The following is a 22982-nucleotide window of genomic DNA, read 5'->3' on the forward strand; positions in this document are numbered from 1 at the left end:
CCGTGGCCGCGATCTTTCCTTGGCTAGCGCTTGCAAGGCAGACACCTTACCTCTAGCGCCACCTTCCAGGCCCCGATTTTCCCATTTTAATGTGCCTATGCAAACAAACAATGCCACCGGATGCTACTGATACTACTGGTGCATATGAGGGTAAAAATAACAAACTAAACAATCCCTACAACCTGGTTCTGAACTCAAAATCCAAGAGAAATTTATCTACTAGAATTTCCTACTAAACAAATCCAAAAAAGGGATGGGGGAAACTACATTTACATAAGGAAATGCACAATAAAAAAATACATCTAAAGAAACATACAGGCTTTTCTGCACAAGACACCTAAGAAGATGCCATTGAACACAATCTCCAGGGCCCAAATCTGGTAAGCCCCCCCCCCCACAATAAGATAGAGCCAGAGTAGCACAGCCACTTCGCTTCACTCCACGGCTGTATGCATCTTCTAACCCATGAACCACAGCACAGCATACAGTAAAAACCACTATACAAGTGTTGCAATGCAGGACACCACCATGCATAAAGAATGAAGATGACCTAAAGTACCAACCACCTAGTTAGCCTCTCAGATAAGGAGTTTAGAGTATTCACTTGGAGGATGCTCAAAGAACTCAAAGCATGCATAGATCGAGCTGAACAGATGACAATGATAGAACTCAGAATACTCCACACTGAAATAACGGGTCTGAAAAACTCGGTAGATGAAATGAACACCTCTACAAAGAGCCTCTCCAATGGAGTTATAGCAGCTGAGGACAGGGTCAGTGAGGCAGAGGATGAGATGCAGAGCAACTCCATACAGCAGAATAGAATAGAAAGAAACCTTAAAGCAAATGATCAGACAATGAATAAACTACTCGAAAACTGAACAGATGAAAATAAACTCAACAGAAACAACCTAAAAATCATTGGAGTCCCACAGACTCAGGAAGAGAATATTAAGAAGAGTTGGAGAATGTGTGAGAAGAGGAACAGGAGTAAGAAAAAGAGGAGCAAAAAGAGAAAGAAGGGGAATAAGAATAAAAAGAAAAAAGTAAGAAGAGGAAGAAGAAAAAGAAGAGGAGGAGGAAGAAGAGGTGGATAAAGAAGAAAAGGAAGAGGAAGAAGGAAAAGAAGAAAAAGAAGAATAGAAAAGAGGAAGAAGGGGAAGAAGACAAAGAAGAAAATGGAGAAAGAAAAAGAAGTAGAAGTGGAGGAAAAAGACAAAGAGGAGGAAGAGAAATTAGAGGATAAGGAAAAAGAGCAGGAGGAAGAATAAGAGAAAGAAGAGGAGAAAGAGGAAGAAGAAAAAGAAGAGAAGAAAAAAGAATATGGACAAAAGATTTATTTTTAGGCCGGACCTGTTCGCCACTGGTCCCAGGCGTTCTTGGATACAAAGGGTGGACAACCTAAGGACTCAGTCACATGAGATACCATACCCAGCTTGCGATATGAAGAGGTCTCGATAAAACTCTTTAACATACCCTTTATTTCTAGGTTATACCTTCTTCTAGGACCTGAAGTACGTGACCAGCCAGATCACCAAAGCAACAACTGTGACCTACAGATTTATAATACAGGGCCTACTCATAGAACACATTCAAGAAAACTAACATTCCTTTGCTCTTTACTCCTATCTTCTCACTATTTTTTCTTCTTTTTCTTTTTAATCTTATTTGCTCTTTTCTCCCCCTTCCATATACTTCCCCCTTTTCCCCCTGTTAGAATTTCGACTATCCCTTTACTCGTCAATCTCATCCAGATTTCCCACCTTATTAAAATTCTTCACCCTCAGTTCTTAATCTATTAGGCATCAAGACTGACCTCCTACCCTAACGAACCAGTATTCAGCACCCAAGCGACGGGACACCCATTCAAACCCACACCTCATCCCCGGCAAGAAAAGACAACCAACACCCCTGCTCACTCACGCGGTGTGGCCCTTCTTACCAACTCTTCCTAACTCGGACTGTTGCTTGATACCAGACTTAGCCCCTCTTACATATTATCCCTTCTCCCCCTTCAGAAATCCCAATTCTGATCTGATATCTCTCCTTATTTAACTTTCCTTACCCTCAGTTCTTAACTCATTAGGTATCGAGACCGATCTCCTCCTCCAATAATCCACTACCCAGGTCCCAAAGAAAAAGGACACCCTCTCAGCCCCACATCTCATGCCCCAACAAAAAACTAAAATCAATACTTATACTAACCCAGGCTTTGTGGCCAGTCCTTTCGATGCTCTTGGAGAGACCACCACCATAAGTGGTTTTAATGGATCAAGCGGCCATGATCATCTCAATGGAGCCAATGGCTTCGGTGACCTCGGCAAATCCAGTGGCTTGAGTGGCCTTGGCAAACTGAGACGATTGAGTGGCTTGGGTGGTCTCAGTGACTTCAGAAGACCCAGTGGCTTGGGTTTGTACACCAGTGTCAGTGGTCTCAGAGGACCCAGTGGCTTGGGTGGCCTCAGCAGATCTGGCACACCTAGTGTTTGGGTGGCCTCGGTGGACACAGAGGTTTGGGTGGTGGACCTAGTGACTTACATGGTCTTGGCAGACTGAGTGGATCCAGCAATTTGGGTGGCCTCGGAAGATCCAGTGACCTTAAAAGTCTTGGAAATCTCAGTAAATCCAGGATCATCAGTGATACCAGTGACAGCAACCATCTTGGTAATACCTAGAAGAGCTTAAGCGGCAGGTCTGGCAGTGTGGCTAGTGTCAGCGTGGCCATAAACTTGGAGGTCATAGAGGTCAACACTGTCAGTTATCTCAGCGGATCAAGGGGCACAGTGGCCTCAGTGGAACCAGAGGCTTGGGTGCTCTCAGCTGAAACAACTACATCATTGGTCTCGGCAGACACAGCTGAACCCATGGCCTCTGTGGAAGCAGAGGAATTGGTGATGTTGGCACCTACAATTGACTTTCCAAAGTAGGTGAAAATGTTGGCTGCGTCACCTCTTGATCTGTAGGGCTTTGAGAGATACAGGGCCAGAGCTTGGTAATTGCTGCCACCAGGGACAAGGGCTAGAGGTAGCCTGAGTTTGAGGACAGAGTGTGAAGGTGCTGATGCCTCACCGTGGACGTGTCTGGGTGTTAAGAGCTCCCCTTCCCACCTGCACATTCACATGACCACTCACACACCAATATACATACTTAGCAGGTATACACCACATTAGAGGCACATATTCTTTCTGCATCCACTGCTATTAGTTGATTCTGTGCAACTGTGAATATTCATTGCTGTCAGAATTCACTGTCTGCTATGGATTTAAAGCTGTTCCTCAATTAGTGAGAGCAGAGCAGGTAGGGCACTTGCTTTCCACATAGCCAGTCTGGGTTCAATCCCTGGTACTTCAGATGATTCCCCCAAGGACTTAGAAGATCCCTGAGAATAGAGATAGGAGATAAGTCTTGAGTACAGACAGACTGGTCTGTCCCAAAAGCCTAAAATAAATCAATGAATAATGAGTGAACAAATAAAGTTATTCTTTCAGTGAAAAACCTACACCAGTGCTGCTGAAAGTCTAGAAAAGTATTGTTCTTATAAAATCGTCCACCTACCTTGCACTGGTCAGAGTATATTGTTTTGCAGATAAAAAGCCCTCACTGTCACAACTTCTTTTTCTCATCTTTTTTTTTTTCTTTTTTTGGTTTTGGGCACATTTGGAATTCTCAGAGATGATTCCTGGATCTGAGCTCAGGAATCACTCCTGGAAAGGTCCAAGAGACCAGAAGGGATGTTGAGGATCAAACCCCTGAAAGGCAAAACCCCAACCTTGCAGTAGGTACAATGATAGTACCAACACCCCACAGTGATTGTTGTACAATCACTCCAGCCCAAGTCTCATTCTCTTTTCTCAAATAGTTAAATCTTCACATTCTTCAAGAACTTATGGTTTGCTGAAGTATGTTCTTTAACATCACAGATCTCCATGTGTTCCTCTCTGGGATAATCCTATTATCTAGTGACCCCCATTTTACACCTTCATATCCTGAGGTTTTTATCTAATTCCCTTTTGCTACTTCTCTGTGTTGGATACTAATATTTATCTCCCTTTTATTTAAGAAGAAGCTGCACATACACATTTTTCTCAGAGCATCCTAGAGGAGGTTTAATTCTGGTAGAAAAAGCACTGAAATCATTAACAAGGAGGGGTTTGTTTGGGTCAAGAAAACAGTGGCTCTGGCAGCTTCTGAGGTGCTACAGCATCTGTTATGTCCTACTCTCATTGCCACTCAGTCCCCATTCTTCCTCCCATAGACACATACCCTAACAATGTACAACCGTACCCAGGAATGACTGCCACAACATGCATATTATTTGCAATTTATTCACATTTTGTTTGTTTTCTTTATGGCACTTTGAGCCTCCCAAGCAATGCTCAAGTGATCTAGAAACACTCATGGCTCATTGGGCCAGAAACTTTGATATTTAGGGACTGGAGCAATAACACAGTGGTAGGGCATTTTCCTTGCATGTGGCCAAACTGGAACGGACCCAGATTTGATCCCTAGCATCCCTTATGGTCCTCCCAAGCTTGCCAGGAGCAATTTCTGAGTGTAGAACCAGGAGTAACCCTGGAGCACTGCCGGGTGTGACCCACTCCCCCCGCCCAAAAGAAGGAAAAAAAAGAAACTTTGATGCTCAGCCTGGTGATACGATGCTGTTTAGATTCAGTAGAGCAGGATGCCACCAAGGCTACACCAGCCATGCTGGGGGTGGTGGGATGTGGGGTTGGGGATTGAATTTAGGGTCTTGAACATATAGGACATGTATGTCCACTAGGCCATCTCTCTTGCCTTACATTTTATTTCTTGTGTAACTGGTACAATTTGAGTTAATAGTTGTCTTGCTTCTTTGGGTAGAGTTCCTGTAACTATATTCTTCAATTCTTGGAAAAGAGTGCACATTTAGGGGCCGGGCAGTGGCGCTAAAGGTAAGGTGCCTGCCTTGCCTGCGCTAGCCTTGGACGGACCGCGGTTCGATCCCCCGGTGTCCCATATGGTCCCCCAAGCCAGGAGCAACTTCTGAGCACATAGCCAGGAGTAACCCCTGAGCGTTACCGGGTGTGGCCCAAACCCCCCCCCAAAAAAAAAGAGTGCACATTTATTCACAATATTTTCTAACCCAGTCATGGATTTAATAATTTTTTGTTTGGTTTTTGTTTTGTTTTGTTTTGGGGCCACACACACTCAGAAATCGCTCCTGGCTTGGGGGGGGCATATGGGATTTTGGGAATCGAACCAAGGTCCATTCTGGGTCAGCCGCGTGCAAAGCAAACGCCCTACCACTGCACTATTGCTCTGGCCCAATAGTTTTTATTCTTCAACTTGGAGACTGCTCTCTGCAGATTCCCATTTAATAAACCTTTCATTTATTTATTCATCAAAGATTTGTGGTGCATGCAAGGTGTATGAAAGGCACTCTGCTCCTGACCATAGATGTAATGTACCTTCTTTGTAAATGCAGATAGCATTCAAGTTGGGGAAGACAGAGCTTAAAATGTTATTTTAGAAGCTATAAATTAATGGCAAAAATTGAGGCTGGCAAAGTGGGTTTGGAGATAAAAGGGAGAAGGTGACATTAAATCAAAATTGAGGACTTAAAGTGGGCTTCCTAATAGGTAACTTTTGCTTAGATCCCCCTACCCCAGAGTGCTCAGGAACTATTTCTGACTATGTGCTACTGAGTGACCCCTGGCAGTGGTTGGAATATTTCCTGAATACATCCAAACATGGTTCTGAGAAAGGACCAAGGTGGCCTCATGCAAGATATGCACTTTAGTCTTGTATTATGTCTCTGGTTCAGAGGCAACATTTGAGAAGCCTGGAAGTGCTTTAGGGTGTCTTGGGGAAGTACTTTCTAGTCAAAGAGGATGTTGTGATAAAAGTCCTACTGTGAGAAATGCCTAACTTGTTCAGGTAGCAGGAAGAAACTTGGAGGCTGCAGCAGAGGAGGGTGGGAAACAGCAGAGAGACATAGGATGTGCCTGTCAAAGTGTCTAGCGGGCTGCTATAGGTTTTTTGAGGGAAAGATTTTGGGACACACCCTGTGACTCTCAGGGTATATTCTCCTGGCTATACTCTCAGAAATCGCTTCTGGCTTTGGGGAACCATATAGGACACTGGGGATCGAACCAAGGCCTGATCTGGGCAGCTGAGTGCAAGGCAAATGCCCTACCACTGTGTTATCGCTCTGGCCCCTGCTATAGGTTTTTGATTTCAGTGTGTAAATGGGCAAAACTACATTTTGAAAATTCATGTTATCTTGGATGATACTTATTCAAGAAGAGCCTAAAGTGAGACAGAGCAATGTAGTGGGTAGGGCCATTGCTTTGCATGTGGCTGACCTGGGTTAGATCTCCAGCTGATCATACAGTCCTCTGAGCCTGCCAGGAGTAATCTCTGAGTGCAGAGCACCACCAGTGTAGCCCTCAAACTCAAACCAAGACTAAAAGAAGAGCCCAAGTGACCACAGATGTTTCTCAAGTACAAGAACTTGACTTACCTGTGTGAGGTCTTAGAGTCTCTCCTTGAAGTTAGAATGAGTTAGGATCTGAGTACTTCAAGTTCCTCCAGCATGGATGGAAGCAGAGCAAATCCTGAACTCCCAAGAATTAATCCCCAACTCCTGATTTGAAAGAAGCCAGATTAATCAAAAATCACAAATTAGGGGCTGGAGAGATAGCATGGAGGTAAGGCATTTGCCTTGCATGCATAAGGTCGGTGGTTCGAATCCCGGCATCCCATATGGTCCTCCAAGCCAGCCAGGAGCGGTTTCTGAGCGTAGAGCCAGGAGTAACCCCTGAGCAAAGCTGGGTGTGACCCAAAAAACAAAACAAAACAACAACAACAGCAGAAAACAAATTACAAATTAAGGACCAAGGTTTCCTTGGATTCCCTTATTCTTTTCAGTTTTTTTGTTTGTTTGTTTGTTTTGGGGTCACACACAGCAGTGCTCAGGGGTTACTCCTGACTTTATGCTCAGAAATCGCTCCTGGCAGGCTCGGGGGATCATATGGGATGCTGGGATTCGAACCACTGTCCTTCTGCATGCAAGGCAAACGCCTTACCTCCATGCTATTTCTCTGATCCCTATTCTTATCAGTTTTAAGCCATGTGACTTAGAGCTCATACAACTGTAAACTCCCATAAGATGGACAATGGTTCAGGCTTGTCACATTATGACAGAGATACCTGAAATTACTTTTTTCTTGTGAGATCTGTCCAACAATGAGTTCTAGGCTAGAAAAATATAATAGCATTTTTGCATAGTAAAGATATTTAAAATATTATATTTTGTATATTATTATTCCTCAGACATATATCCAGAGGATCAAAGATTTAAGAAATAAATAAGAGAAGAAATAAGCAACAGAAATTAATAAACTGTAGAAAAAAGTGGGTGAGCATTTTGGGAGGTTTGGTCTAGACCCAGCTGAGCTCAGGGCTTACTCTCAGATCTATACTCAGGAATAACTCTTGGCAGTGTTTGGTGAACCTTATGTGGTGTCAGCAAAGCAAGTGCCTTAGATGGTGTACCAGCTCTCTGCCCCAATGTTTTAAAACCTTGGGATTGGAAATACTTCTTTTAGGGGGAAAGTATGGGGTTTAGGTCACACACAATCATGCTCAGGATTTACTCCTGGCTCTACACTCAGGAATCACTCCTGATGGTGCTTGGTGGTCCATTTGGGGTGTCAGGGATTGAACCCTGGCCCACCGTGTGCAAGGCAAATGCCCTACCCACTGTACTATCTTTCTGATACCAAGTGTTCGGGAGGTTTTTATAATAAAAACAAAAGACTTACAAAAGACCACAAAGGAAACTATTGATAAATTCAACCTTAAGACATAGTATAATTCATGTTGAAAAGATGATTAAATTTTTTTTAATTAGGGAAAGTCTGCACCTCGACTAATTCTGAAGATTCCTTGCAGAACAAACAAATGTCTGATAATACAGACCTGCAATCACTTTAATAAAAATGATGTTGCATCAAAACTGGAATTCTGCTTATGCTCTGTTAGAATAACAGAGGGAATATAGGCTTTGAAATTACAGAGAGTTTTAGTCAGGCACTATTAAGTGCCCTTGATTGGTCATATTTCCTAGCCTCTTTATGCATCAATTTTTTTTTAACATTCCAAGTATATCTTTTATTCACCAACAAACCACAAGTCCATTTCTATTTCTTTGGCTTTCATTTTAAAACACCAATAATAAGCCTTATATGAGAAGACTCCATCTAATCCTCAGATTCAGATCCATCTTCATCTTGACTAATTTGGAAGTAGCGAAGTTCATAAGTCTCCTTGTCAGATGCAACTACTCGAAGCCAATCACGAAGATTATTCTTCTTAAGATATTTCTTTGTAAGATATTTTAAATACCTTTTAGAGAACTGTTTCTCAGAAACAACAGTGATTTTGTTCTTGAAGCGTTCAATGTGAACTACATTCCCGAGATTTCCCGTTTTTCCATTGACTTTAACCTTCTCCCGTAGAAACTGTTCAAAATTTCCAGAATCAAAAATTCCATCTTCTACAGGATGAGTAAGATCCAAATTAAATTTCCAGGCTGCCCTCTTAGGCTTCTTGTCCTTAGGCGCCATATTGAAGTCCAGGTGGCGATCCGAGAGCAATGCATCAATTTTTTATCTGCAAAATGGCTAAATGGCTATGCATCAGTTTTCTATCATGCAAAATGTATGTATCTGCAAAATGCTCAGTAGTTACTCTTGGCTTTACACTCAGGAATCACTCCTGGTGGTGCTTGGTGGTTCATCTGGGGCATCAGGGATCAAACCCTGGCCCACCATGTGCAAGGCAAATGCCCTACCCACTGTATTATCTCTCTGGTCTCAAGTGTTGGGAAGGTTTTTACAATGAAAATAAAAGCCTTACAAAGACCACAAAGGAAATTATTGATAAATTTAACCTTAAAACGTCATATAATTCATGTTGAAACAAATGAAATGTTTTTTTTAATTAGGGAAAGTCTGTTCCTCGACCAATTCTGAAGACTCCTAGCAGCATGAACAAAGGTCTGATAGTACAGACCTGCAGTCACACGATGTTGCATTAACACTGGAATTCTGCCTATGTTTATTAGAATAACAGAGAATATAGGGTTTGAAATTACAGAGAGTTTTAGTCAGACACTATTATGTGCCCTTGATTGGTCATATTTCCTAATCTCTTTATGCATCAGTTTTCTTATCTGAAAAATGGCTAAATGTACTGCCTCCTAGTACAGTCTGATGTCCATTAACATGAGACAATACCCATAAAGTCGGGCATAGAGTCAGGACTACATTTTTTTTTTTGTTACCTGTTTTGTTTTGTTTTTTACTTTATTTTTTTACTTTTTTGTTATTTTATTTTTTGTTACTTTTTGTTACTTTATTATTTTTTAATTTTTTCGTTACTTTATATTTTTTTACTTTTTTGTTACTTTACTTGTTTTTTTACTTTTTTATTTTTACTATTTTTTATATTTTTGTTACTTTATATATTTTTTTACTGTTTTGTTACTTGTTCTTTTACTTTTTTATCTTTTACTATTTTTTACATTTTTGTTACTTTATATATTTTTTTTACTTTTTTGTTACTTTACTTGTTTTTCTACTTTTTTATTTTGACTATTTTTTATTTTTAATGTTTTTACTCTTACTTTTTTTTTTTTCTTACTTTTTAAATCTCCCAAAAGAGAGTCCATTTCTAGCAATCAACAGACTCGGTGAGAAGAGAAATAGCTTCAAGAGAAGATGGGTGGAGTGGACAGCAGGAAGGAACTTCATTCAGGAGCATCGGGAACGCTGGGACTCCCAGAGCCAGACAGTAGTGCATGACTTGCGAGACGCCGGGTGGGCCCAGCACTCAGGTCGAAGGAGATTATTACCGAGCATGACCAGCAGGGGTCGCTGCCTTCGGGGGGTGCAGCCGCAGCACCGGAAGCCGTTCTGGAGGGGCGAAGTGGTGCGGCCCTCGACTCCTCCCACTTCCGCATCCGCTTCCGCCGCTGCCATCCTGCGCTGCTGACTCGCCATCTCCCTCCATCCGCTTTCCCCGCCGCCGCCGCCGCGATGCCGCTGGAGAACCTGGAGGAGGAGGGTCTCCCCAAGAACCCCGACTTGCGTATCGCGCAGCTCCGCTTCCTGCTCAGCCTGCCCGAGCACCGTGGGGATGCGGCCGTGCGCGACGAGCTCATGGCGGCCGTCCGCGATAACAGTGAGACTTGACTCGCGAGCGCCGAGTCAGCGGCCTAGGAGGCCCAGGGATCTCGTCCAGTGGCCCGGAGCTGCCGGCGGGGGGCTGCACCCCGGGAGGCTCCGGGCACCCCAAGGACGACTTCCTCCAGCCCGGGGTCTGGCCACGCAGCACTCAGACCCGCTGAGCTTTGACAGGGACCGTCCCCTCCTATTGCTAATTTAGGGGAGAAGGCCTAGCCCCATGACAGGCACCCCTAGACACCTGTTGCAACAGCAGAGCTATGCATCCTTGATCTGGCATGCAAACTACAGCTACCCACCCCCAGGCAGAGCCAGGAGCACCCTCCTGTACTAGCCCGAGAGGTTGTCTGCATTGCAAACTACTAGCAAGACATTTTCTTCCCCAGTAGTAGTGGGGGGTATGAGCCTGGTGAGGAAGAGATTTTGTGTGTGTGTGTGTGTGGGGGTGAGATGAAGGTGAGCACTGATTTGGTGGGGTGCAAGAGGCCCCCACCCCATCCTGAGTCACCTCTCTTCTTGTTTGGCTCTTCAGACATGGCCCCTTATTATGAATCCCTGTGCAAATCCCTGGACTGGTCGATGGATATGGACCTGCTCAGTAAGATGAAGAAGGCCAATGAAGTGGAGTTGAAACGTCTGGACGAGGAGCTGGAAGATGCGGAGAAGAACCTGGGGGAGAGCGAAATCCGGGATGCCATGATGGCCAAGGCCGAGTACCTCTGCCGAATAGGCGACAAGGTGAGTGGAGAGGGGTGTCCCTCTATACAGGCAGAAATTCATGTGACAAAGGAGAGAACACACTCAGTGGGCCATCTACATGTATGTGAGAGACCGTGGTTGAAGGGACTCAGGATTCTCCAAACTGGAAGTAGCTCGTGAGCAGCCTCCAGGTGTGGCCAAAACCCCCTCACCTCCACCCTCCACTCCCAAGTCTTTTGAAAATAAATCAGAGGTAGGACAGTGGGTAGGACCTTTGTTATGTACACTGCTCATTAGGTTCTGTCCCTGTCATCTCACATGAACCCTCAGCCCAAAGCTAACATGCTTATCTCAGCTAGTGAATCAGTTAAAAAAATGCATAGAGAAAAAGAGTTAAGTCTTGGTTCATTGTTTCTAGTATTTGTCCCCGACCAGTACGTAGGTGTATTTTATCCCCATTCCAAACATAAGTGCAGTGAATTCCAGACATAGGCACACACACAGAGATTTTGTTTCTTAGTATTTTTTGTGTATAATATTTGCTATGGGTTTGTGGTAAATGACCGTAACTGTATTGAGAAAAGTTCCTTCCATTCCCATCTTTTTTATTATATTTTATTTTATTTTTGTTTTTTTGGCCACACCTGGTAATGCTCCTGGCGTTGTGCTGAGAAATCGCTTCTGGCACAGGGGACCATATGGGACACTAGGGATAGAACTCAGGTCCTTCCTGAGTCAGCCACATACAAGGCAATTGCCCTACTGCTGTGCTATCCCTCTGGCCCTGCCATCTTGTTGGGAGGGTTTTTTGGTTTTGGGTCACACCCGAAGGAGCTCAGATTACTCTTGGCTCTTTGCTCAGAAATCGCTCCTGGAAGGCGCAGGGAACTATATGGTATGCCAGGATTCGAACCATTTTCTGTCTTGGATAGGCTGCTTGCAGGGCAAATGCCCCACTGCTGTGCTCTCTTCAGCCCCAAGTTTTGTTTTTTTTTTTTATCATGAATGAATATTGGGCCTTATGAAATGCTTTCCCTTCATCTATTGATATGATCATATGGTTTTTATTTTTTCTTTTGTTGATATGGCTTATTATGTTGATTGATTTGCGTATGTTAAACCATCCTTGCATCCCTGGAATGAAATCTACTTGGTCATGGTGTATGGTCTTCTTGATCAGGTGTTGGATCCTATTTGCTAGGATTTTGTTGAGGATCTTTGCATCTGTTTTCATTGGGAATATTGGTTTGAAGTTTTCTTTTTTTTTCAGCATCTCTGTCTGGTTTTGGTTTCAGGGTGATGCTAGTTTCATGAAAATTATTTGGGAGTGCTTGTTTCTTCAGTTTTCTGTAAGCACCTGAAAAGAATTGGTAGTGGGTCCTCTGATATGTTTTGGTTTTGTTTTGGAGCTGCACCCCAACATTTCTCAGGTGTACTCCCAGATTTGTGTTTAGGACTTATCCTGGTAAGACCCTGGGAACCTTACACAGTGCTGTGGTCAAACCCAGTTTAGCTGTATATAAGACAAAATGCCTGTCTATTTTAGTATCATTTTAGTTTCCAGGTGTGTTCATTTTCTAGATTCTGTGTGTGTGGTTTGGTTTAAAAGACAATACTTTCTTGGAAACAAATGAGAATAGTTTTGTGCAGGTTGTGAGGAATTTCGAGGCAGAAAATTAACATCAGGGGATTGTAAATTAGCACTGTTCTGATATCTTGTCTTTTAAGACATACTCTGGGGACTGGAGAGATAGTAGAACAGCTTGGATGCTTGCCTTGCAGATAGCTGATCCAGATTCAATCCTCAGCATCCCTTCAGGTCCCTTGAACACTCGGGGTAATTCCTGTTATAAAGCCAGGAGTAACTCTTGATCATTACCAGGTGCGGCCCAACATCTAAAAAAAAAATGTCTACAAAGAATTTCTTCTTAAAGATTTTTATTCACACTTACTGTTGATCAGGCATTATCATCATTAAAGGCTCTCAGTTTATTGAAGATATATTGGAGAGGAATGACTTTCCTTTTGATATAATCTCATTGTTCTTGTATTCTCTTACAAGATTTTCGTTTTCTCTCCAGACTTGGAATCATCCATTTTTCCCAAGGTCTCTGGCTTCTTTGCCAAGAGGATGGGGTGAGGGTGGGTAGACACTTTTTGGGAACCAAGATCTGAGAACTCCATGTTGCGCTTTTTTTGTTTGTTTGATTGTTTGGGGGCCATACCCAGTGGCCCTCCCAGTGGTTATTCCTGGCTCTGCTCTCATTGGTCATTCTTTAGTGGCGCTCAGGGGACAATATGAGATGCTGGGGATCAAACCCAGATAGGCTGTGTGTAAGGCAAACACCCTATCTGCTGTGCTATCACTTCAGTTCTTCAATGTGCCTCTTAATGTCACGCAGTTCCTTTGATAAATTTAAGAGCTATGTAGCTATTTAAACTCAGGCATGTGCTAAAAGGACATCAAGTATAAATCATGGTTTACTTTAACTTACTTTTTAAAAAAATAGAATATTTCACAATATTTTAGGTTGCATTTTACAATGTGTGTGTGTGGAAAACAGTATATCAACCCCCTTTGCCGTTTATCACACAGCTTCAACTCTCACCTCATGGCTGTCTTATTTGTTCTCAACTTCTACTAAGTCCCTGTCCCTTGTTAAGAAAAGATAGCTGAAAGCTTTCAGAATTTTCAACTTTTCCACACCTTTTCTCTTTCTCTCTTGATAGGAAGGTGCTCTGACAGCTTTTCGAAAGACATATGACAAAACTGTGGCCCTGGGTCACCGGCTGGATATTGTCTTTTATCTCCTTAGGATTGGTTTATTTTATATGGATAATGATCTCATCACAAGAAATACAGAAAAGGCCAAAAGGTACTTTACATTATTGAGGGTGTATATTTTCTCTAGTTGTAAAATAAAGTGGTGGGAAAAAAATATTTTTCTTTAAATCTTAGTAACGTTTGTCAAGTAATCAATGCAGTCTAGTGAATATTTTCTGTAAATGTTCTTGGCTTATGTTAAAAGTTCATTGAAAATAGCAAAAAGTTTTCCAGCTTATGATATTTCTTTTTTTATTTGCCATTTTTATAAAAGCTTAATAGAAGAAGGAGGAGACTGGGATAGGAGGAACCGCCTGAAAGTGTATCAAGGTCTCTATTGTGTGGCCATCCGAGATTTCAAACAAGCAGCCGAACTCTTCCTGGATACAGTATCGACATTTACATCCTATGAACTTATGGATTATAAAACCTTTGTGACATACACTGTCTATGTTAGCATGATTGCCTTAGAAAGACCAGATCTCAGGGAAAAGGTAATGACAGTCTTTAGAACTTATTTTTAAGGTTATGCAATGCTTTTCTGACCTAAATATACAAAAATCATTAAAGTGTTGACTTCGTTAAATCCCTAGGTTATTAAAGGAGCTGAGATACTTGAAGTGTTGCACAGTCTTCCAGCGGTTCGACAGTATCTTTTTTCACTCTACGAGTGTCGCTATTCCGTTTTCTTTCAGTCATTAGGTAAGGATAGAGCTGCTCTTTGTGTGATCAGTTTTCGTCTTCTGAATCTGTGTGCATGATTTTTCACATATACTAAAGCATTTTGCGTGGGGCTGGAGTGTTAGTACAGAGGTTTGTTATTTGCTTTGCACACGGCTGACCCAGGTTCAGTACCCAATACCCCATTTGTTCCCCTGAGATCCTTCCAAGAGTGATCCCTAATGACTGCGGGATATGGCTCCAAGACAAATAGAACCCAATGTGCACACAGCTGCAGGTCCTTCGTCGTGACTAACTTAAATTATTTGTTAGAGAGATAGTATACTGATGAGTTTTTTATGTGTCCCTTGAGGTAAATCAATGGTTCCATATTTTAAAGCATTGTGTTTTTAAAAAAAGGAAGAAAAATAGTAAGCTATGTGTCTTGGCGGGGAGGATGAAGGTGAAGGGAGTCCAGAATCTCTTACTGAATTGAGATGAATTAAGCTTTGAATTTAGCAATAGACAGACCCTTTATGGAATAGTTAAATATGTGCAGTGGTTTTCAAATTATTTTTAAGTGCTATACATTGAAATGATTATTGAAAATAGTTGTGTTTCTCCAAAGCAAGTTTACAGTAATCTTGCCTACAAAAATTTCTTACTCTTTTTTTGTAAGGGAAGGTTGGGCCACACCTTGTCAGTCATGCTCAGGGGTTACTCCTGGCTATGTGTTTAGAAATCACTCCTGGCTTGGGGGACCAGATGGGATGCCAGGAATTGAACTGAGGTCCGTCCTGGGTCAGCCACGTCCAAGGCAAAGGCCATACTATCTCTGACCCCCAAAATTTGCTTATTCTTGTCTTCTTTCTTTCCTGGCCATTTGATGTCCTACTGACCAGCATACCTCAATTACCACAATAATATAAGAACTTACATGTTAAAAACTTTACAAATGTTTTTCTTAAACTTGGTATTGACAGGCCCTCTTATTTATACTGCAATTTTTAGAAACAGGTTTTGGTTAAATGGTATTTTTGAATTGGAATGGGAGGGTCTTCAAATGATTCTTCTATTTTCGGAGTGGGTTTTGACCTAACACTTCTCCTATGTAGTGTTTGTAAAGTTAGGCTTATTTATCAGTAATTTGAAAGAAAAAGATGGGAGAAAATGCATTCCTTGTGTAATTAAACTGATAGCTTTGGAAATCTTTTAATGCTTTAAAACATTAGCCTCCTCCTATACTCCCCATTGCTACAAATGATGGGTTTTTTGTTTGTTTGTTTTTGTTTTGTTTTGTTTTTGGGCCACACCCGGTGATGCTCAGGGGTTACTCCTGGCTATGCACTCAGAAATTGCTCCTGGCTTGGGGAACCATATGTGATGCCAGAGATGGAACCCAGGTCCGTCCTGGGTCAGCCGCGTGCAAGGCAAACACCATACTCCTGCGCCATCGCTTCGGCCCCTACAAGCATTGTTTCAACAATTCTGTATGAAACTATATTTCCAGAGCTACTTACCCATTTTCTAATTTTTTTTTTTTTTTTTTTTTTTTGACCACATCCCGCGGTGCTCAGGGGTTACTCCTGGCTGTCTGCTCAGAAATAGCTCCTGGCAGGCACGGGATACCGGGATTCGAAGCAACCACCTTAGGTCCTGGATCGGCTGCTTGCAAGGCAAACGCCGCTGTGCTATCTCTCCGGCCCATTTTCTAAATATTTTAACGACAACGCAGGATACTTAAATCTCCTTTTGATGGGTCGATGTTACTTATATCAGCGATGCTCTGCTTCAGTGAGACTAAAGATTTATTGGGTTTTACATAACTGGCTTTTCTAGTATTCTAACCCTAGATTTATTTGAGAATAGTTGTCCTCCAGAGCAGTATGATGGTTGGCCTCAGGTGGTCTGGCATGTTCCTTGTACCTCTGTCCCCCACCTGATGATCCTCACCCAGACCCCTGACCACACCCCCTGCCTGTGACTCAATGCTCTTCTGGGATCAGTGTCCCCCTGCCCCATAAAGCCAAGGAAAATATACCCTCACACCACACCCTAAAGGATTTTTTCAAAAGAAAGAAACCTTAAATATGAAATACTTCATTTGAGCAATGAAAGGATTTAGAAACTTCTTTTTAAGAAAATAGTATGTTTTTAAGAATTCACAACCAAAACTTGTGAATTTTAAGGCTAGAGCATTAGTACATTGGGTAGGGTTATTTGCCTTGCACACTGCTGACCCAGATTCTAACCCTGGCACCCCATGTGGTTACTGGAACCCCACTAGTTGTGATTCGTGAGTGTAGAGCCAGAAGTATGCCTTGGGCACAGTCATTGTGGCCCAAAAATACAAACAAGTTTTAGAAATTAAGGCTTTTTTTCTTCCATCCTATCGTATCAAATCAGTGTATAGATTCACTCATAAAATGTGCAGAGATAGTGTTTTTAAAAGTCAAATGTTTTAAAAAATATGTGTCCTTACTTTTCAGTGTTTATATTCACTTTAACAAGCAAAACAACACAAAAGCCCGAGGATGTGAATGAGAGGTTTTCATTGTCTTGTGAGGAAGGCTTTCTTGCCTGTGGTTGTTAGTATCTTTTCTCTAGAAGTAGCTTTTCTTCCTATGGTTTTAGTGTGTGTTCAGGGACATTTGTATCCACAGATAGAAGCATAGAAAACTAATTTCACAAATCTACTCACTTTCCACTGCCCCGCGCGGGGGGGGGGGGGGCTGCCTTCTGAGTCTGTCCTTCCTGCAGGTGAAGTAACTTCACGAAGCTCATCCTGCCTTGCTTCCCGCCTTTGTGTGGTTCCTCAGGTTTTTCTATCCAGTCTAGTATATGGCCTTCTAGTCACTCTGTCATGTCCATTTTATTTTATTTACAAAAGGATTTGCTCTGGATATCTTGTTTATTTTTCTTTTTTTCTTTTTATTTAGGGGGGCCATGCCCACTGACCCTCAGGGGTTACTCCTGGCTATGCGCTCAGAAATCCTTCCTGGCTTGGGGGACCATATGGGACTCTTGAGACTGAACCCAGGTCTGTCCTGGGTCAGCCGCATGCAAGGCAAAAGCCCTACAGTTGTGCTATCACTCCGGCCCCATCTTGGGTTTTTGTTTTTGTTGTTGTTTTTTTTGTTTTGTTTTGTTTTGGTTTGGTTTTTGGGCCACACCCGGCGGTGCTCAGGGGTTTCTCCTGGCTGTCTGCTCAGAAATAGCTCCTGGCAGGCACAGGGGACCATATGGGACACCAGGATTCGAACCAACCACCTTTGGTCCTGGATCGGCTGCTTGCAAGGCAAACGCCACTGTGCTATCTCTCCAATCATCTTGTTTATTTTTATATCCAAAACATTTTTTTTTCCGGTGACAGCAAGGATCTTGTGTAATGAAGTAATGATACAGCAACTTTTGTGTAAAATAATTTGTACTTGTATGGGTTACAGAGTGATGACCTCTATGCATTTTATCGTTTAATTAATCTTTATCCATTTTGTTAGAGTCCTTTATAGAACAAAAAACAATTTTTATTCTGATACCTAGATCAAAATTCTTGATTCTGGGGCTGGCGTGATAGCACACAGTGGTAGGGCATTTACTTTGTTATGTGGATGACCCAGGACAGACCCAGGTTCCATCCCCAGCATCCTACGTGGCCCCCAAGCCTGCCAGGAGGAATTTCTGAACACAGAGCCAGGAGTAACCCTTGAACCCTGTTGAGTGTGGTCTAACTCCTCCCCCAAAGATTTTTAATTCTGTTTTGGGTTGTGTTTATCTGAAAAGAAGACTCATGATTTGTCATCTTATTCATTGCAGCGATTGTGGAACAGGAAATGAAAAAGGACTGGCTTTTTGCTCCTCATTACCGATACTATGTCAGAGAAATGAGAATTCATGCATATAGTCAGTTGCTGGAATCATATAGGTCATTAACCCTTGGCTACATGGCAGAGGCGTTTGGTGTTGGTGTGGAATTCATTGATCAGTAAGTGTAACATTTCTTAAAGCTGCCTTATATTTTGTGGACTTCTACATTTTCAGTTTGCTGCTTTCAATTATAAATTATTTATGTAAAACTACAATATTTTCTAATTTATCATCTTTGCTTTCCTGATGTTCCATCTGTTAATAGTAGGGGAAACTTGAGCTGTAGGGAGGGTGATTTTATGAAAGGTCATTAGATCAGTTGTTAAATAAAGGTAGTGCTCTTTTCTTCCTTTGTGGACCATATTACTCCTAGTCATGACTCTTAGTAAGATAACATGGAACAGAAAGAAGCCTGAGGCTGAAGCATGGTTCTGTTTGTGGGGGAGGCAGGCACACACTTGTAGGGACCTTTGCACTGAGCTTGAGTAGGAGCTGTGGGAAGCCATTGAAGAATTTGGAGCAGAAGGGCTGACCTGGTTTTATGTTTTCTTACATTATTCATTGTCTGTCAGACTTGGAGATGTTATAGAGACTTCATAAAATGGATAATGCAAATTGAACTGGGAAGTAGACTTTGTAATATTTTTGATATGTTGTTATAGTTTTGGTCAGCTTATAGTGAAAGGTTAGGCTTATGTAGTAATAATAATAAATCTGCATTTTGGGGCTGGAGCGATAGCAGTGATAGTGCATTTGCCTTGCATGTAGTCGATGCGGAACAGACCTGGGTTTAATCCCAATATTCCAGGTGGTCCCCCAAGCCTGCCAGGAAAGATTTCTGAGCGCAGAGCCAGGAGTAACCCCTGAGTGCCACCAAGTACAGCCCCAAACCAAAAAAAAAAAAAAAAAATCTGGGCCGCATGGAGGTGGGGCGTTTGCCTTTCATGCAGGAGGTAATCAGTTTGAATCCCAGTGCCCCATATGGTCCCCCGTGCCTGCCAGGAGCAATTTCTGAGCCTGGAGCCAGGAATAACCCCCGAGTACTGCCGGGTGTGACCCAAAAACCACACACACACACACACACACACACACAAAATCTGTATATCATTTTAATAAGGCATCTCTTTCCAGTGTTTCCTTTCCAAATGTGATGAAAAATACTATAAAAATTTTTGCATTTGCCTTTATCACATGTGTTCATATTTTTCAACCACTTCAGAGTTAAGTATTAGACACCAGTACATATCATCCCTAAACAATTTAAAATATGTTAATGTTTATGGGTTTGTTTTGAGGTAATAGTTACATTCAGGAAAAAAAAAAAACACTGGACTTTAGTGTAACTCAAAACTCAAAGGAGCAGTTGTAAAAATCTTCTTATTAAAGGAAAAAATGGCAGTGATAATTACTTTGGTATGTTTTTAAAAGTCTGGCTTTCTTAAGTTGTTTTTATTTTTCTTTTTTACTTTACTTTTTGGAAGTGGTGTAGTCTGAAATTCAAGTCTGATAAGGTTGATTTCTGGTATGGAAGGCTGTGTTTTAATGAGTTAATGATAGCAATTGTTTGCTATAGAGCAATTTATCAGACATAGGCTTTGGCCTGCTATTGTCCCAGTTCTCCTACCAAATAGCTAGGTGACCTTCATCAGGGTTTGAGCTGTCCTAAGTTTCTTAATCGATAAGGAATGATAAAGCTGTATTTGGCAACTATGTGAAGTGGGTTAGGTGCACTGAAGCAGGAAAGCGCCATTTAGACCACTGTAGTAATCTTTTAAGTTTTTTGAAGGGCATTCGAATTTAAAGGCAGGGTACATTGTAAAACCAGCTCTTGACAAAGGTACCACCAAGCTCTAGTTATGCTGTATAAAGGTCCTTTTGAAAATATCTGATACCAGACTTGAATGGAATTTTTTTCTGCCAATAATGCTTGTTTTTAATGAAATGATTCCTTGACAATGAGCTTAATAAATTTGAAAGGTAATCTACATCATTCTCCACTTTCTTAGACTCATGAAGATTTTGAAGACATAGTACAGTATTTTGATGAATACTACTACTGTTTAAGATTTATTACATTTAGAGATCCTAGTTATAGGCTTTTCAAATATCTTAGTAGGTTTTGGCAAACTTGTCATCTGATTTTCACATTCTGCTCATTCAGAACAGTTGTATTTTAATCATTACTAGATATCTGTTGTGTATAAAGAACCGTGCTGTAAGCTTACAGAAATGGCATGAGTTAGGGAAGCTGAAGAATTTTTAATTGTAAAATTTTAGTATGCATATTTTTAGTAATTTTTAGTAAGTAGGGAGGTGAGAAAGAGTATCAAATGGGACTTAAGTTCAATTGGGGCCAGAGCAATAGGACAGCAGTAGGTCATTTGCCTTGCACACAGCTGACCCAGGATGAACCTGGGTTCGATCCCCCGGCATCCCATATGGTCCCCCAAGCCAAGATCAATTTTTGTAACCCTTAAGCCTCAATGGGTGTGGCCCAAAAACAAACAAACAAAAACAACCAAAACATACAAAGTATTTGATAGAAATATTCAGATATTACAGATAAATCTGTAGCAGGCTTTTCTGGGAATTGAGAATGGCTGTCATTCCTATTTAGTATTTTAATAGGAACTAATGGAAAAGGGGCTTTCCAAAAATATGTATGTTTTTAATAGTACTGGATGGCATGTGCATGAGGGGATGGGGAAGTTCACCTTTCAAAGTAAGCCTGAAGTTCACCTTTCAGAGTAAATCTGAATGGTAATAGATTCAACAGTATCTTAAATCTGAACAAAAGGAAAGGGAAATTGGTTTGGAATTTGCTAATAGGGCAGGCATGGGAATTCCTGATCTAGACTGATATATTAAGAATGGAAAGAAACAGTTAAAAGTGTCAGCTTTGAGTGTCACCACTTACGCTCCTGAATTGGAGCTCCTGAATTGGAACCGTAGGACCCAACCTCAACTGAGGGCTGTCTGGAAATGGTTTCAAGTTCAGTGCTTTTTTTTTTTTTAATTAGTCTTGTTGCTTGGTCCTTTCTTATTCCTCAACTAGATCATCAAGATTCTTTAGCCTTTTTAACCCCTTGATATTATAGATTTGGATAAGCCTTGTAAGATTGGTGATAGTTAAATAGATTTTGGAATTGCAAAATGGGTTTAGTTTGGAGGTGCAGCTATTTAAATAGTACTTGGAAAACAAACGTGAGATTAGAAACAGTGCTTTGTAAAATTTTTACATAAAGTCAATAGCATAACTTGGATTTCTTTTTTCAAAGGAATGGACTTTGTGGCAATTAGATCAAATCTGTTTTGATAAAATATAGAAATTAAGCATGTTAAATAAGTCCCTACCATTTTGTAGCCCCTGCCTTTAAATCATCAAAAGCATAATTTAGTAAATTATTTTAATTTGGAATTGGATTTTAATACAGGTAGGTTTATTTTTCCAACCCCCTTTAAATATTTCTCATCATTTAATTTTTTCTACTGTGGTGCAGTACACTATCCTTGATGTAGTTTCACAACTGATGCTTGTTTTTGGTTTTTGAAAGTATGTTTTTGTATGTTTGTGGGTGTATGTATACATACATACATATATAAATGTGATCAATGACTGTTATAATCAAGGTTTGGGTCATGACATAATCATATTTCTCATTATTAACGTATCTTTGCAAACATGAGTTTAATTCATTGTAGGGAATTAGTATCTCAAAGGTAATTTGGAAATCCTGAAGTTAGCCTTTTCTTTGAAGGTAAAATGGAAGGAAAATGGGAATAATTTATTCTTTCTCCAGACCTGGTAGCTCATTTTCATTATGTTTTTAACTCCTTAAAGTTTTTATGCACATGTCTATATCTGAAGACTTGCTATAAATGGTTTTCTTTTTGATGCCTATATTCCATCTGTGGTCATAGTTATTCTGATAGATTACTTAATTTTGGGGGGTAATCCTGAAAGTTTCAGAGATCTTCTCAATTATTCTCAACATATTCTGTAGTTTAAGCTGGAGGTAAAATGACGTTACCTTAAAGACAACCGAGTTGTGTATTTTGTGTAGTTGATATTACTGTAAGAATAATTTACAAGAGAATGATTAAGACTTTCCCCCCTTTTCTCAATTAGGGAACTCTCCAGATTTATTGCTGCTGGGAGACTACATTGCAAAATAGATAAAGTGAATGAAATAGTGGAAACTAACAGGTATTCAATGTTTGTATATCTTTTGTGATATTGTCCAGAATAAAGGGGGTCCTCTTAGTATCTTTTAAAAGTAGGTCAACTATTGTTATGGAGTAATGTGACCGATAAATAATTCATTTTCCCTTGAATTTATTTATAGACCTGATAGCAAGAACTGGCAGTACCAAGAAACTATCAAGAAAGGAGATCTACTACTAAACAGAGTTCAAAAACTTTCCAGAGTAATTAATATGTAAAACCATGTAAAAAGGGATTTTCATAATTTGGAATTTTTATAACTTCACTATGTGCTCAACTCAACTGTATAAAGTATGTTGTTTTTCTTTCAGTTTAAATGGGCTCCGTAATATTAAAATACCGCTTGACTTACTAATGAATATTTTTCATGTTATTTGAACATCTCTGGTTCAGATCCTGACTTGAAAATTTACTTTGGATGCATGCTCAGTGTCTTCTACTTTGTACACTAAAGACAAAGAAAAGGGAGTAATAGCTC

At 41.0% G+C, this 22982-nt stretch overlaps 2 protein-coding genes across 2 annotated transcripts; one reads left to right on the plus strand and one right to left on the minus strand.

Annotated features, from left to right (window-relative positions):
• Positions 1–8139: 8139 nt before the first annotated feature.
• Positions 8140–8620, minus strand: LOC126013912 (60S ribosomal protein L22-like 1). The gene has a single exon (XM_049777121.1). The coding sequence runs from the start codon at positions 8607–8609 to the stop codon at positions 8244–8246; it is 366 nt and encodes a 121-aa protein (XP_049633078.1). The 5' UTR covers positions 8610–8620; the 3' UTR covers positions 8140–8243.
• A 1391-nt stretch (positions 8621–10011) lies between these two features.
• PSMD6 (proteasome 26S subunit, non-ATPase 6) lies at positions 10012–22859 on the plus strand. Its single transcript, XM_049777115.1, has 8 exons — positions 10012–10227; positions 10762–10967; positions 13659–13804; positions 14027–14246; positions 14346–14454; positions 18229–18397; positions 22409–22486; positions 22626–22859. The coding sequence occupies exons 1-8, from the start codon at positions 10083–10085 to the stop codon at positions 22720–22722; spliced, it is 1170 nt and encodes a 389-aa protein (XP_049633072.1). The 5' UTR covers positions 10012–10082; the 3' UTR covers positions 22723–22859.
• Positions 22860–22982: the final 123 nt, after the last annotated feature.

This window comes from Suncus etruscus, chromosome 7, assembly GCF_024139225.1.
Source record: "Suncus etruscus isolate mSunEtr1 chromosome 7, mSunEtr1.pri.cur, whole genome shotgun sequence".
In the NCBI taxonomy this organism is placed as follows: Eukaryota; Metazoa; Chordata; class Mammalia; order Eulipotyphla; family Soricidae; genus Suncus; species Suncus etruscus.